The following is a 12,540-nucleotide window of genomic DNA, read 5'->3' on the forward strand; positions in this document are numbered from 1 at the left end:
GAACTAAGCTCTATACATGTACCATGATTATTTGCCTTCAGGTTATACAATTTTTGGACACTAATCTCCTTAGCGAACCAGATAACTAATTAATAAGTATAGTAGCTAACGTTCAATTAGCACCGTTGCGGGTGTCGATACAAGGGTGGAGATTCAGGATTGCAACAAACTGGTCTATTTGATTTCTCGAATTACAGCACTAAGCTCATCACATTTACAAAACTCACTTTACAGACAAAACTCAAGCACATTTATAATTATACCTAGGGAAAAAATTATACCTTGTTAAAAGAATTAAATTTAGCAGTGTATTAATATTTCGAAAACGATTTTTATAAGTAGTTTTTTTGAAAAACATTTCAGAATAAAAACTAGCGGTAAAAAAAGACGTTTCGATCTCTCTGAGATTATTTTCAAGTTGAAGAAAAAACGAATCAAATATACATATATAAGTACAAATTAGGGCGTGAGAATGTCAAACGATAAAATATGTAAATACCAGCGCTAAAATGTAAGTGTTAAAGTAATAAAATACTATAAAAAAAAACCTATATAAATAACTTTGCACGGATTGAATCTGACTGTTTGTTTAAGGTTGGCTTAAGCTCCTTTATAAAGAGCATTTCGTAGATCAGGCAGTCGAATTTACTTTGGCGCTTTCTCAAGATCTTATGTCCCTGTTGATGAGAAGATACAAATTCTAGCTGAAAAGGCATTTAAGGACGACTGGTTCAATAAACAGCATAATCTCAACATTACAAAATCAGACTTGGTAGAGTTGCTAGATATTGCCACCAAGAACCAGCTTTTTCAGTTCGAGGGGAGTTTGTATGAACAAACCGATGTTGTTGCCATGGGTTCGCCACTTGGACCCCTAATGGCCAACGTATTCATGTGCAGTATCGAAGATCGACTTCAGGACCAAGGCAAGTTACCCGAGTTCTACAAACGCTATGTGGATGACACATTGAGCATAATGCCTGACACCGAAACAGCTGAAGCATTCCTTTCCTCTCTAAATGAGAGCTATCCATCTGCCAACTTCACCATGGAACTTGGCGAACACGGTAAACTTCCGTTCCTGGGAACGGACATCAGTAAATGCAATGGTCGCCTGGAGACAAGGGTGTACAGAAAACCAACTGACACCGGATTATTACTACATTACAAGAGCCACGTCGACGTTAGATATAAGAAGTCATTGCTAAAAACAATGCTGGATCGTGCCTTTAAACTATCATCTACCTGGCAACTGTTCCACCTGGAATGTCATCGTCTCACACAGACGTTCTCCCGCCTTCAGTACCCAGCGCAATTGATACAATCGACCATCAGTAATTTTGTCACCAAGAAAGTTTCTGGCGATCCAATTTCTACTCGAGCACGTAACGTGAATGAAGCGCCTGTCAGAATAGTGTTACCTTTCAAGGATCAGAGATCGGCCAATTCCGCGCGAAGGCAACTTGGGGAACTAGGCCGAAAAATTGGAATTGATATTCGTCCCGCGTATACAAGCCGCAAGATCGGACACAAGGTCAAACCAAAAGAAAAGAAGCCGCCTATCATTAACCAGCAACGCGTTGTACACTACTACAAATGTGGTTTGTGTGATGCAAACTATGTCGGGTACACGTGCCGACACCTCTATCAACGCATTGAGGAACACAAAGGATCGTTTTAAATCGGGAATCACATCAAAGAGCAGCATGGAACAGTCCCAAGTGACATATATCGTGATTTTAAGATCTTGAGAAAGTGCCAAAGTAAATTCGACTGCCTGATCTACGAAATGCTCTTTATAAAGGAGCTTAAGCCAACTTTGAACAAACAGTCAGATTCAATCCGTGCAAAGTTATTTATATAGGTTTTTTTTTTTTATAGTATTTTATTACTTTAATACTTACATTTTAGCGCTTGTATTTACATATTTTACTGTTTGACATTCTCACGCCCTAATTTGTACTTGTATATGTACATTTCATTCGTTTTTTCTTCAACTTGAAAATGATCTCAGGGAGATCGAAACGTCGTTTTTTACCGCTAGTTTTTATTCTGAAAACGATTTTGCTATGAAAAAACGCGTTAGAAAGTCACAACGTTTTGACCTTCCCGATCGGGTTATTTTATGGCTTATTTATTTACTACATCGGTGCAAAAAGTGTATTAACACCAGTGCAAATTACAACGAGGACTACCGACGGTCATCCAAGGTGTTTCGGAGAGGGTCGTAGTTCACCCGAAGCCTTCGAATGATAAAAACAGGTTGTTGCTGTGTAGAACTTTGAATTGAATGCATTCGTTTAAGTTAACAAAAAGTGCTTATGTGTAGTATTTTTAGAGACGTTTCGGGGAATACCCCTTCCATCAGTCGTAAATGAAGCGTTGAGGTGGCTCCCTAGAGTATTTACGAACACCCTTCCTATAGAGCGCGAGTTAGAAAAGGAAACTTAGTTAATTTCTCCTAAAGTTTTCCCTGTAGAGATTTTCCAGTATGGGTACTGTTAAAATGAGGCTTATTTTTGGTTCTCAATTTTTGGATTAAGGCCGTTACCATGCCAACATCTCATCTAATGACAGGCAGATATATTCCTCATTTCGGCCTAACCTCCTTAATATTTATACTTTCCATAGGTGAATTTTTTTCAAACTTTGCCACATCAAGGAATGATATTGCCTGACATTTTGAATTGGGAAAAAGTCAAGGTTGTTCAGACAGTTTTTCTGTAATTTGTCATTCTTCTAAATATATTAGATTAGCTCTGACAGATTTTAGCAAAAATAGGGTATTTTATAGGAATTGTATGTGGTTACAACTGAGCCAAATATTAAAAAAATTACCGAAGGAAACGCGAGAAAATTCAGTGTCAGTTTTGCTTTTTGTGCTCGTGTTGACTTCATAAGAATCGAAAAACACTTGCGTTTTCCTTTGAGCCCGCGCAGATTACTTGAGCTTTCGTCCTATGCGTGCGTGCAATCGTAAAACTATAGGGTGCCACCTTAGGCCCGGTTCATACGACGCATTTCTGCCGTGTCGAATTCAATTCAACGAATTAAATTCGACAGAAATTCGACGCCTAAATCGGATGCCGCATTTCTGCCGCATGTTCGACTGGTCTTGTCGCATTATCCGACAGAAATGCGACACCGATTCAAACGTCGAATTTCTGCCGTGTCTAATCTAATTCATACATTATGTTAATGTATTGAGCGTGCGTAAATTTGGTCCCGTCAAAGAGAAAGAAGAAACTTGGCTATTCTCGACCCAATGCAACCTGAAATATTGCAAAACAAACTGCTGCATTGTCAGCCTTCTCCTTCTCATTCCATTAGCGGACAATTTTTCGCAAAATTAAAGTCCTTCGTCCCTCAGTATCTCCGTCCGCCATATTGAATACTCTGCGCTTAAAACATTTTCCGCTGGCCGACATACCCGACAGTATTAATTCTGAATTAAACTCGACACAAGGACGACGTATGAATCGACAGTCACATTTCTGCCGCACTTAATTGACTTGAATTCGACACGGCAGAAATGCGACGTATGAACCGGGCCTTAACCAAACGTTATTGTCACGCGCGTTCAATGGCGTAGATGCTCTTGAAACTGCTACGCGCGCGCATGCGAGCTCTTGTTTAAAATGGAGAATTCAATTATAAATTTGATTTCAATGTTCAAGCACGCAGGAGCTAGTGATCCCAGTCGGAAGATCAGCCGTATCTACTCGCGCTGTCTTACAGTCGTTCCACTCTATACCTGCGTTATCACGGACACCCTCATGTTGTTGATCTTATTGCGATCAGGAAGGTTGAAGTGCTCACCGGGGACAATTAGACGTTTCTGAACATTTTCTAATATCGAGCGATCTTCTCCGAAGGCTTTCGAAACTTAACCGAACATTTTCGAGTATCTATGACAATTACCCGAACAATTACCTTTGTAAAACATTTAATTTAATTTTTTGAGCCACCAAGCGTGTTCGACTCGGGATCGTCCTGATCTCGGTCGGTACTGATATTCTTTCGTACGGTCCCTCGCGCTTGGTTAATAAGATTTGTTACCCAGACCCGAGTGTTTTACTGGAAAATACACCACTCGTAAAATTCACTGATATCAAGTTTGTCTCTTAAATTGTACTTAAACTCGTTGGTGTATCATCGAAACATATTCGGGTCTTCCTCGAAAGTCCTCGGCAATCTTCAGGAATCTTCGGAAGCTGTTCGGCAACGTTCGTGTGACCTTCGAACAAGCTTTGGAAAATCTTCGGAAATCCTCGGGAAATGGTCTGAAATCTTGGGAAAATCATCAAAACCCCCGTCATTAGTATGTCCATATAATAAAAAGAACGTTACAAGTTAGCTCGAAGATATGAATTTTATGTTCTCCTGTCGAGAACAATATCTCACGAGTGAGCTGCGCTCGGACATAAAATTCATATTTTCTCGCCACCGTGTAATATCCCCTATTTATTTACAATATGAAATTTAAAATAGGACAGGCATACCAAGGCATATATATCTTTAGTATATACACACTCAGTGATCTTGGCGTTCCAAGCAATCTGCAATACAATACAAAGCAATACAAAGAAGGCCTGAAAAAGACCTGAAAAGGTTTCAAAGGATAAAAAAGACTTGCCGACGTTCGACTTTCGAGCAGTTTCAAGACTTGTCCTTGACAATCACAGATTTCATTAATCTAAGCAAATCCGCAGGGTTCATTGGTAGAAGCATCAAGTGTTATTCATCATAGCACTTCTGCGTCGTTGTGCAAGAAAACATTCAGTTTTCCCCAGAGTCCTGCGCACACAGTATAATTTTGAGATTGGTCATTCGCCAACCGCTCTTTCAATTTTCATTTCAAGTGAAAATGATAACTTTGATCGAACGGAGAATTTGTTTTGCAAGCAGACTTACGATTAAGACTGCTGATTTGAACGCTGTTGAAAGACCATTTTGTTAGACTATGACAAGGATTTTCTCGAAGGTCAATTTACACGTTTGAAGATTCTATAAATAGTTTCGCGCATGCTTCGTGCCGTTTGCACGTTCGTTTTCCACGGATGGATTGAGAGGTCAATTAAATCGACTTTTAATGGCTTGCTTTTCGTCTGTTGTCGAGATCACTTCTTGAGTATATACTAAAACAATTATTCTTTTCAATCTCGGTGAATAGCGGCAGAATATATAATCTACCACTATCCACCTCGATTTCAAAAAAATAATGTTAAATAACGATTTTTATTTCTATTGAAGCTAACAGAGGAGAATTCAGTGAAGATTACTGATATTGCCGGTTTCAAAGAAGGTGGTGCTTTGGAGGGAACCCTTGTTTACATCGCGCCGGAAGTGTTTCGTTCGAAGCTGTGTGACAGCAAAGTAGACATGTACAGCTTTGGTGTGATACTGTGGGAGATTTGGTATGGGCAGCGCGCCTTCGCTGAAGTTAAGGTAGAAACGCTCATAACTTTCGTAGATGCTGGAAATCGTCCTAAACATCTGGAAGACTGCGAGAAGCCCCCGCAGCGCTGGAAAGAATTGATGGAGAAATGCTGGAATGGAAACGCTGAGGAACGTCCTTCAGCTGAGGAATGTAACCAACAGACAATTGAACTGTATGAAGAGGTTGTAGAGTCAGGGGAACATTTCAGTGTCGAATGGACTAGTTCCTAGGAAAGGCTAATAGTTTAATTCCCCACATCAAGACAATCATTTTTTCTTATATTTGCTATAGCTGGAGTACTGCCAGGTATTTACTCTTAAAAGCAAAGGCGAGACCCTGCCAATCTATTGCTAAAGAACGAAATTGAATATTATAGAGGAATCTTATGATAGAAATTCTTGGTGGAAAAGTCGGTAAATATTTAATTGTGTGTACTTAGAATTAATTTAGCTCAAAGAGAATAAGTTTCATTAAGTTTCGTAGTTGATGTTATTTCAATCTGGATGGTTATCCCGATTTAGGCTTAGTGTTCTGGCCAGGTGATTTACTAAAATATATTTTACCTGACCATTTTTCTGGAACAATTTATTACTATTGCTAGTATGTTCTGTTCTTAATTTAGAGTTATACTCTAATTTCTACGAAGTAAAACCACAGCAGACCTCATTGCTTAAGTGGAGATCACATATGTCCAACATCTCCTTTCACCTGATTCTTCTTGGTAAATGGAAGTACATGTACACTTTAATTTAAAAAAAGGTGCTTAGTAAGAAAAAATAAAGTAAAGTAGCTATTAATATAAGTTTTGCAAGTACCATTTTGCAGCTGGAGGCGGCGTGGCCTAGTGGTTAGGGCGCTGGATTTATATTCCGGAGGCTCCGGGTTCTGGAAGCCCTTACGTAAAAATAGATTTCGTAGTACTGTCAGTTTAATGCTTGAGTGACATTGTCTACCAGGTCAACATAAAAGAGCGAGAGCAGGATTTAAGGTTCGGAATTGTAAGAGATAGCGTTGTTGTAAAGCGAATAAAAAGAGACGGATTAAGGAAGACCGGTAGTCGTCCATTTCTAGAGAGGTCGTCCCGACCCGCCCTACGATCGATTATTCTTTTACTGTATAAGGCCGTAAAAGAAAGAGCGTCATATTGTTTTCTAGATCGAATCCTGTAAACAGTCCTTGGATGGTGCTGTAACCTGAAAAGTAGGAGGTGTTCCAAATAATGAATTGCTGTTTTCTTTTGTCATCGGAATGATTTGATTCAGCCGCCCAGAGCCTAAAAAAAGTAAGAGAGGGTAACAAATTTCCGCATTTTATATTCCACCCAAACAACAGGATGGTGATTCCGTCTACCTTCGCAGTATTGAAGGAGAGCGGCCAGTCACTTCTTTGGGACCTGAATCTGTTGTAGGAAAACATTCATTTAGTTGCAGTTAGAGGTTTTTAACCGTTTACCAAAAATTAGAAAATTATGGCTGAAAATCGACGGGATCGTAGCCGTGTGCAGATGACTGTGTACCGATATACACTTTTAATTAATTGCTGGTCTCGAGGAAAACATTTTCATCAGTTTTGTGATACCTTAGAATCTCGATATTTCTCGTGTAGTTTACATTTACATGGCTTAGAGAAAAGTAACGTAAAGTAAAAAGGCAAGAAAAATTACCCCAAATTAAACTAACATACTCTGGTTAGAGGAGAGCGAGCGACATTTGCTTAATTGTCTCCCGCTCGGTGACATTTATACGCAGCCATTGCCACCTGAGAGGAGGCGCAGTGACCTTACGGTTAGTGCGCTCACCTCCAGATCGAGCGGTCCGGGTTCGAGCCCTGGCCAGGGACATTTTGTTGCGTTTTTGGGCCAGACACTTTACTCTCACAGTGCCTCTCTTCACCCTGGTGTATAAATGGGTACCGGCGAAGTTAATGCTGGTACACTGTAAGTAACCCTGCGATGAACTAGCATCCCATCCAGAGGGAGGGATGAGAACTGATACAAAACCGGAGATAAGCACCGGCGTAATGAGTCACTTGGTCCGTATGCAGACTTTTTTTTACCATTGCCACCTGACCATAAATCAGCTAATAAGAGCGGGCATTGCTTCAACTCCCATCTCAATACCTAGGAACACATCAATTACAGCTGTAAATATGGCCGCCGTTACGAACAACACATCGCAAATCAAAATACCCCCGCGCACTTTTTTCACAGATCGTGCACAACACTACAAACACGTTAAATCCCAAGAATATGGCATGAAGATTAACGACATATTTTTTGTGATTTTCGCAAAAATCTCCAAGTAACTTAAATCTAATGACAAAATGAAAAACATGCCTGGTTTGGATGCAAAATTGCAAGCGCTGTTTCACTTTACGAGTAGCATTTTACATCGTTTACGCTGGTCTTCAACCGCCATTTTCAAAACACATGAGGCTCCTTCTTTTCTGGTAATTATCGAATAGAATTATGGGTAAATTACCCGAGTGTAATCGAAAAAATAACGAGCAAAGCGAAGTGAATACGAAAATTCCCGGTTTTTGAAATGGCCGCCATGTTGTGACGTCACATGGTTATCAAATCTGATAACGATCCCGGACTGCTCGTACACGTAACGAATCGTTAGAGTCCGTAAGTAACGACCTCCGAAAGAAGTGAGCCCACCCCTATCCCCTGAAAATAGAGGAACTAAAGGTTCAAAAGTATAATTATTTTTCCAATCAATAACGTGAATAACGTACGATAAACTGATGACGATTCAACAAGGGAAGGTATAGCTTATTCCAGGAGGCGTCATGAAGCGCTCTGGTAAAACAAATTCCGCAAAATTTTCATTAAGTATCAAGAAGGTACCTAACAGGACCTTTTCTTCAAATTAAAGTAAAATTGACAACTTTGCATCACTTTTAATGGGAACGCATTTAAAGAACGTTTAATCATATTGAAATTAAAACTCGACCAGAGCAGTTAAATGTTTATAAAGCAGACTATCGTAACAGTGCATCATGTACGGTAAAAATAGTTTAAGCTATTTTACATCACGGTCTACATATTAAGTGCCCACCCATGTGCCAGCAACATAAATTTAAACTGGAACGAAGAATTTCAAAACGATTTATAAAAACTCAGTGTTTTTACGAATTACACCCCCAACCTTAGGGAAGACAACCCTGTTCTCATAGAATTTGAAAAAAAAAAATCACCAAGGTAGCATCGAGTTCCGTGTCACTAACACTAAGTAGATAAAGAATCGCCCCTGAACACAGCATGAAAAGTTTACTTATTTAGAACGATGGGCTGATGTGTCGCAACTGATGTGCATTCGTTAGAAAAGATGCTTAAAGCTGATTCTAAGGTGGTGCGTTTTTATCCGAGAGTGAGAGCAGCTGAAGGACCGTCTTTCAGACCTGTCCCTGCTGATTTTGCTAGACTTAGCGCAGATAAATTCTAACAAGGCACCTCAAATAACGCGCATGGATCAAACTGAACTTGTTTTTATATCGTTTGTTCGTTTGTTTGTTTGCTTTTGCTGGGCGTACGTTTACTAAAGGCCTTTACTGGACAGAAATTAACAACAGTGGATTGCTTAGGTCGTTAGGTTTCTAATTCAGAGAGAAAATAGATCCGTTTGCCTGTACACATATGGTGGTACATGTTTCAATAACGAAAAAGCCGACACTGCCGCGTTCATTGTTTGGCTTCCTGTTATGACGTTTTTCAAGGCCAATATGACAACTTAATAGTTTCTTTATCTGTTCATTTTAATCTTTTTCTACTGATATACTGTTCGTGCGCGTAAACGGAATCTGCCATAAGGATCAAAGATCATATTCAAGTCTTCTCTATGCGTAAACTTCCTTTCGCGCTTGCGTGTCGCTAACCGGCGTGGATGAGAAAGTATATCTTCATTCTGAGGTCAAGGGGACAGAAGTGTAACGATAGCACGATAGTGGTTTATTTACCACTTTATATTCACTTTAATATATCGATATGTCACCGCGTTTTCTACGTTTATCAGATAAGTTTTCTTCGACCGTGATATTTTTCCGTTTTCATCCAGTTCAATAAATCAGAATTCATCATTGTGCGATATAGCAATCCATCTGTCTACCTTGTATCAAAATTCTTTGGCCCTGAGGACTTTACATTAGTTGCGATAAACTGATATAAGTATTTCTCGGTTACAGTTCACTAAACTGCCTTAAAGTGAAGCAAATTAATATTAAAACAGATGAATAATGCTTCTGCAGGCATGACATCTGACTCTCTTGGTTGCACTACACTCCTGGGTGTGCCACCTTAAAGTGTAGCCGAATAATGTTATTGCAGGCATGACATCTGACTCTCTTGGTTACACTACACTCCTGGGTGTGCCACCTTAAAGTGTAGCCGAAGAATGTTATTTGCTGACATGATATAAGATATTATTTTGGTTATATCTTGTAAATCAGGTTGTTAATGTCGGAGTGCATGCTTGTGTCAACAGAGGACTGATAGAATTACTCTGGTTAAAATCAGAGTTTTTGCATTGTTCAAATCATTTCATGAAAAGGTCTTCCTAAGATTTTCCAGGGGAAATGCTTGGACAAAAACGTCTTCAATGATGTTGAGAATTTGAATCCTGTTAAGCTGGACCTATAAATATAATTAATTGTCTGCCAGTCAGTAACCACGTGGCAAATGGAATACAATGATAGCATTAACAAACAACCATCACCTGGGAACAGACCTTATGGTTAGTGATAAGCCAACCATAATATGGGCTGCTGAAAAAATCAATTGTAACTTTTCAGTAAGTGCTTCATTAATAACATTGTCTATTCTTAACCTGGAAAAAGTGGCGAGGAGAAAGTTGTAGGATCCCCTAAAAAAGGATCAAAATACTATTGCAAAATTAATACACCTACATCATCATCATCTTCATCTTCATCATTATTGATAAACCGTGGTTGAAAATTATTGACTATTACTTTTCCTGAAAATTCCTATGAAACGTTAGGATACTCTAAGTGAAATATATTTCAACAATCCAGACTGGACTGACCTGACATTGAACTGACAAGAAAATTATGCCTGAAATTTCTAGTTGTCAGCAAACTACTTTGTATTGAGTCTTGAAAAAGCAATCAGCAAAATTAAGTTGCGAGAGGTCCATCAAAATCACTTGGTTTATTGTGCAAAATTCAAACCGCAGCTAGCCTTGTACACAGTGGCTGTGAAGAAGTGGTTGCAGGTTGTGGGTGTAATGCAGGTCGCTGGAGAGGAAGCTGCTGCTGCTGTTGTTGCTCTGCTGCATTTGCTGCTGTTGCTATTGCGGTAGTTGTTATTGTTGCTGCTGTTGTTGTTGTTGTTGCTGTTGCTGTTGCTGTCGCTGTTGTTGTTGTTGTTGTTGTTGCTATTGCTGTTGTTGTTGTTGTTGCTGCTGTTCCTGTTGCTGCTGCTGTTGTTGTTGTTGCTACTTATTTTGCGAACTATTGTATCTGAAACAAAGGAATTATTACTATTATTGTTATCGTTATTATTAGTTTATTATTATTTTTGTTGTTGTTGTTGAAATGTTTCCCAATTTAGACTCACTACATGTATGATGAAATCAAAAGGTTCAAGAAAGGAAATAATTTTTTTTTCTATTTCTTATTATTCACACTCCATCTGAACTGTTTAATTTGCTTCTGTATATCTTTTGCCCTCAGTTTTTGGCATTGCTCAGGAAGAGAACTAAGAAATGACTTATGATGGGTTTTAAGGCCTTTAGTGAAAATTTCTTGCAGGTGACTTTTTACAATGCCACCTTTACGTTCAGTCTCCCTTCCTCTAAAGGTAACTTTAGGGACACTGTGGATGTACTCTGTACTGGATTTTGCAACAGCTGGTATTTCCTGGTGAACATCGAGAAGTGCAGATGCCATATGCGTTACTTTTGACAATTTAAGGTTGTCTGGCACGCGAACTGTCTGGATGTTGTGAAAGTCATCCAGTAGTAACACCTTAGATGTACCGTTCTAATAGAAGAAAATGAATAATCTATTGATAAGCTAATGTTGAACTAATGAATTTAACAACAAGCAAACGAAAATAATTTATCTTAATATTGCATAGATTACAGTCAAACTCCCTTGAGCGATAAACTCTAAATTGTCTATCTTGAAAACTGTGATCTTATTTTAGCTCTGATACATTACTTAATATTATTTTATACTGCAATTGACAACACTCCCTAACACCCAAGTGCCCATTTTAAGAGGTTCCAAGACCATATTCTAAAAGTGTAAAGGCTGTCTTACTCCACTTTTTAGTGGTTATTTTTTTCTCAGTTAGGTACATTTGTCTATTGCAATTCACTTGAAAGAGGTTTGTACCTCAACTGCATGTTGAAGTGTTTTTTGGATTGAGCCTTGATACTGCTCCCGCAAGTTCTTGTTGTGCCTGTCAACAGTTCTTGGTGCAACTGAGAAGCCAAAGATAGGGCCATTGTTCAGGCCAGCTCTTGAAAGGCCATGCTGATGCATGTACAGGCCCAAGTCTTTTTGTAAAGGACATGCCATCTGTGATCTATGCAAAAATGAATCTTTTTTTCCATCAATTTTTCAGATGTACTCTTTTAAAGGTTAAAATAAATTCATGTTTATGCACACCTGAAATATGCTAGTATGTGAAGGAGGGCAACTGTCCTCTGTTCTTGGAGGTGTCTCCTGTCTTCAGAAAGTCTCGAGTCTTTACGCTGTATTATGTTAAGAATAGCATTGAACAGTCCAGGTTTGTGTAGCTCCGCAAATGTCCTCATTTCACTCACTCCATACAAGGGTAACCCATTTCAAGTGCCACTTGAAATTTTCCAATTAATTATCATTTTACAAAAAACTATTCCACAGTTGCTGTTTGTTCTTCGAAGGGTACAGATCGTTTTCACTGTCACGCAATAAAAAAAATAATAAATCGAAAACCAGCCAATGGAAAAAGCTAAGAAATTGTGATGTACGCTATAGAAGATAACTAAATAAGCCACTTCTCCAAGTTTTAGGCCTATGTGTTTCCCCAAACTTCAGATATTGGTCGTAAATGTTTCCCAGAAATTTACACAGCCCAGTAAGAAAATGCCATG

The 12,540-nt window shown here is 39.0% G+C and overlaps 2 protein-coding genes across 2 annotated transcripts in view; both read left to right on the plus strand.

Annotated features, from left to right (window-relative positions):
- Positions 1–6,488, plus strand: part of LOC110047000 (uncharacterized) — a 34,855-nt gene extending 28,367 nt beyond the window's left edge. Inside the window, exon 8 of the mRNA XM_020752711.2 lies at positions 5,254–6,488. Within this exon, the coding sequence (XP_020608370.2) occupies positions 5,254–5,670 (417 nt within the window). The 3' untranslated portion in view covers positions 5,671–6,488. The remainder of the gene's footprint in view (positions 1–5,253) is intronic.
- On the plus strand, positions 6–1,923 carry LOC149108702 (uncharacterized). The gene has a single exon (XM_089293437.1). The coding sequence runs from the start codon at positions 854–856 to the stop codon at positions 1,679–1,681; it is 828 nt and encodes a 275-aa protein (XP_089149563.1). The 5' UTR covers positions 6–853; the 3' UTR covers positions 1,682–1,923.
- Positions 6,489–12,540: the final 6,052 nt, after the last annotated feature.

Source organism: Orbicella faveolata, unplaced genomic scaffold (assembly GCF_042242905.1).
Source record: "Orbicella faveolata isolate gen_17 unplaced genomic scaffold, um_ofav_v1 contig_25, whole genome shotgun sequence".
Classification (NCBI taxonomy): domain Eukaryota; kingdom Metazoa; phylum Cnidaria; class Anthozoa; order Scleractinia; family Merulinidae; genus Orbicella; species Orbicella faveolata.

What these genes read in the sequence shown, in the direction of transcription:
- LOC149108702 (XM_089293437.1), top strand. Translation starts at nt 854, where the DNA reads ATGGGTTCGCCACTTGGACCCCTAATGGCCAACGTATTCATGTGCAGT.